Source organism: Limulus polyphemus, unplaced genomic scaffold (assembly GCF_000517525.1).
Source record: "Limulus polyphemus unplaced genomic scaffold, Limulus_polyphemus-2.1.2 Scaffold64, whole genome shotgun sequence".
In the NCBI taxonomy this organism is placed as follows: Eukaryota; Metazoa; Arthropoda; class Merostomata; order Xiphosura; family Limulidae; genus Limulus; species Limulus polyphemus.
This window is the reverse complement of record NW_013665674.1, coordinates 661,845-665,891: the sequence shown is the minus strand read 5'-3', so window position 1 is coordinate 665,891 and position 4,047 is coordinate 661,845. Positions and strand designations below refer to the sequence as shown.

General features: G+C 35.2%; 1 protein-coding gene across 1 annotated transcript in view; it reads right to left on the bottom strand.

Moving 5' to 3' along the window:
• Positions 1-3,471, bottom strand: part of LOC106464909 (proto-oncogene tyrosine-protein kinase receptor Ret-like) — a 39,699-nt gene extending 36,228 nt beyond the window's left edge. The window contains exon 1 of the mRNA XM_013925084.2: positions 3,229-3,471. Coding sequence (XP_013780538.1) covers positions 3,229-3,286 — 58 coding nt within the window. The 5' untranslated portion in view covers positions 3,287-3,471. The remainder of the gene's footprint in view (positions 1-3,228) is intronic.
• Between the last annotated feature and the right edge of the window lie 576 nt (positions 3,472-4,047).

Below are 4,047 nucleotides of genomic sequence, written 5' to 3'. Positions count from 1 at the left end.
AAACCCGGGTTCTAGCGTTTTAAGCCCCCAAACATACCGCTGTGCCACTGGGGGGGGGAGCTGTAAATGCTATCGATTTTATCGAGACAACACGGTACTGCAGATTTTATTCAATGGTTTCATGGCGTTTAATGGAGCTGGTAAGCATGTATATCAGTGTGTATTTCGTAAGAACAAATAAATCTATTATTTTCTTTATCGACTTATTATATATATATATATAAGTATCGACTGGGGAAGGGGACATAATCGGCATCTATAATTCTTTATGTTATTTATGATGAAAAGGGTAGCACATCCTCAAATATATTGATAGAAGTCAAGGCAGCTAATCAATAACACCTAATGCCAACTCTTGTCTGACCGATTACGAAGAGTTGGCTGTCTAGATGCAATATCTTCTTTGAAATGGGCCCCTATTGGGTCAGCGGTAACCTTAGGGGCTTATAACACTAAAATGTGGGATTCGATTCCTGTAATTGGTACTGCGTAAATAGCTCATTGTGTAGGTTTGCGCTAAAGAAACAAGTAAACTTTGAAAATTCTCTGGGCTATAAAACCAGAAATGACTTCAAGAATCCAGTAGCAGATGGTTTTCATTGATAATAACCATTTCAAGAGCAAGTTAAAAGAAGTTCATGACTGATGTTTACTTTTTTTAACCGTATTAGCTTCAGCCCCCCACCCCAGTGGCATAGCAGTATATCTGCGGACTTACAACGCTAAAAATCGGGTTTCGACACCCGTGGTTGGCAGAGCACAAATAGCCCATTGTGTAGCTTTGTGCTTAATATCAAAACAACAACAACAACAACTAGCTTCAGTAAATGATCAAATCAATTTTATATATTTAAAAATGTCTAAGTAAAATAACACTTTTTAAAAGATTTGTGTAAACAGTGTCCGACTTTGTTTGTAAGCTTAAATTTTAACTAAATAAAATTTTGCAATATTTCTGCTCAAGCATATGATTGTTTACTTTTCTGGTATAACATTTTTGCATACCTTCGCGCAACCAATTAATTTTGTAATGCAACACCATGTTCCAAGTATTATGGTTGGTATTATTCAAAAATGATCTCGTCACTCTAGTATTAATATCCCTTCAAGACACTCATCCGTGATACCTGAGCACGTGCGCCACGTTTGGTCCCGCTAGCTTATTTATGGGGGAGGGGTGTGAGTATGTGAATACAGTTTCAAACATGGCACACCCGGGATCACGACCACTGTAATATAGCATTACGTGTTGATTATATTAATATATTACTATTTGTTGGCTACTCTGATATAGTGTTATATGTCATCTATTCTAACATAATACAAGTGGTGACCACTGTAATATAGCATTACATGTTGATTATATTAATATATCACTATTTGTTGGCTATTCTGATATAGTGTTATAAGTCATCTATTCTAACATAGTGCAAATGGTGGCCACTGTAATATAGCATTACGTGTTGAATATATTAATATATCACTATTTGTTGGCTATTCTGATATAGTGTTATATGTCATCTATTTTAACATAATGCAAGTGGTTACCATTTGTATTATGTTAGAATAGATGACATATAACACTATATCAGAGTAACCAACAAATAGTGATATATTAATATAATCATTATGTGTTGACTATTTTAATATAACATTGTTGGTTATTCTGTGTATCGAATATCCGAATTTGGTAGAGTAGGACTAATATGATATAAGGTGGTAAACTATTTTCATATACACCTACAGAGGGCGTCGCCTTGCAGCACTAAATTGTGGGTAGATGATTTCATCCTGCTAGAAACAGTTGAAAGAACTCACATTTTAATAGCTAAGAAAGTAGTGAAGTTTCATTTCAAGTGTGTGGCACTTAATATGACATATATATATATTATATATCCAAATGAAACATATACACCTTCTGATTCATTTTTTAAAGTTCAAAACAACCCAGTTGCCCGTCACGTTTGATTCACTTGTGAGTCACGTTGAAACAATCCTAGGCACATGCTCAATTTTGTTAACTGTCTTAATGTAATACTTTCATTAATTCAACATAAATATTTTTTATCAAAACTAAAATAACACCTGTGAATAATCCAGTAATACTTTCAATATTCCAAGATAAAATTTTCTGTTTACTATTCTAACATAATTAAATATGCTGATGTTTTATAATACATTCATGTCGATATTTGTATTTGTTTTCAGCTATCTGCGCTGTGCCAACCGCGGGTATTGAACCCAGAATTTTAGCATTATAAACCTTCAAGCTTACTGCTGAGCCACCGGCGGGCTTGCATATCGACTATTGCAATATAACACTTTATATTTTCATCGTTATAATTTTTTTTAAATCTCTCTCTCTGTTCACTGTACTCATAATTCTGATTGTCCGCCAATTTTTCACGCATGACTCGTAGGATCAGATGTCATAAAAAAAGTTAAAATATTTTTAAACACTTTTTTCCTGACCGGCCTGTCCCACTGTGACTCACCAGTAAGCTTGAGGGTGTATAATGATAGAATTCGGGGTTTAATTCCCTGCGCGGACAAAATGCAGATAGCCCATCGTGAAGCTTTTTGCAAACCTAGCTGGCACGATACATCTTAGAAGAACTCATAATGTTGTTCAGCTACACTGTGGCATGTTTTGATTGTTCTTGCTTGCTTGGTATGGACTATGCTTAGCAAGCTTGAGTGCTTAATAAACACTATAGAACTTAGAGTACTGTTATAAATCTATTTGAATGCTAATTCTGTGCTACTTCGCCACCGTTTATTCTGTAATAAGTCAACCCTCCAACTATTCTAATATAAAGTATGCCACATTAAATATATCACTGCAGCTCACCTATGACCCTGTCTTTAAAGTGTTCTAACGAAATTTCAGTTCGTAAGTTTAGTATCTCGAATATTTTAATGGAGAATTCAGCCAGGTTATTTTCAATAAAACTGAATTTAAAATATTTTGACTGAAAAAATAAGTACAGTGTTTATATGATTCATCTAAGGAAGACTAAAAGTCTAAATATAGATTGAATTTAATGTTAAAACTAGACGAAACTTGGTATCTAGAGGGCGTTAAGTTTTCATGACAATCCTAGGAAAAATCCTTTTATTACATTGTACAAAATTAAAAGAACGTGAAAAAAAAATCTTACAGAAATGGCTAAGCACACTTTCTCAAGTGAGTTTAAAATGAAAGTTTAACCACAGCGGCCTACTTACCTAGAATAAGAAAAGGAACAGCGTAGAAGAGCCACAATACCGTAATCAGATAATGCATGGCAAGAGTTAATTGTACACCAAACAGCAACGGTGCAACGGCGAACCTAAACAACTCCAACTGATCCACATGGAAATTGGATTAACGAATAATCTACCTTGCAGGTGTCACATGTGTGTGCGACGCAGTTATTGGTAAACCAAAACTCTAAAAAACACCTAACGATTTTGTTTCACATGATCGAGAAGGTGAAAGCAGCTTATCTCTTAAAACCCTTAAGCATTTATCTTTCTCGCGCGCTCTTTAGTCTCTTTGCAGCCAGACTCTATGCACACGCTACACCTTGATGGAACGCAGGGTGGTTACTGACGTCACAGACAACTTTCTGGCCGGCCGGACTGCTAACTCTACAGGTACATTTTTCTACCAAGAAAGCTGGTCACGTTTAAGGTGCATGTCGTGCAGCACCCATTATAATTAGTGGATATTCTTAAAAGGCCTCGTAATGCTGGTACTGGTGTGGTAGTTCATTGCTTCACTTTTAAACAATAGATATGAAACTGAAATGAAACATACTTGTTTAAAACATTGTTCTTGTTTTGTTTTTGTTTTTCGTAGCAACTCGCCCATCGGCTAATACATGCTTTAAATAATAAAATTACATTCTAAGGTAAAAGGTAATACATGTACTTTTTTTTCTGGTCGCTGCGTTTAAGGTGTGCGAATCGACTCATAGAAATAAGTAGAATGTTTAAAGTTAACTCATGAATGACGTGGCTACAATATCAGTGTGGTCAGAACACAGAGAAAGTTTGATTCTT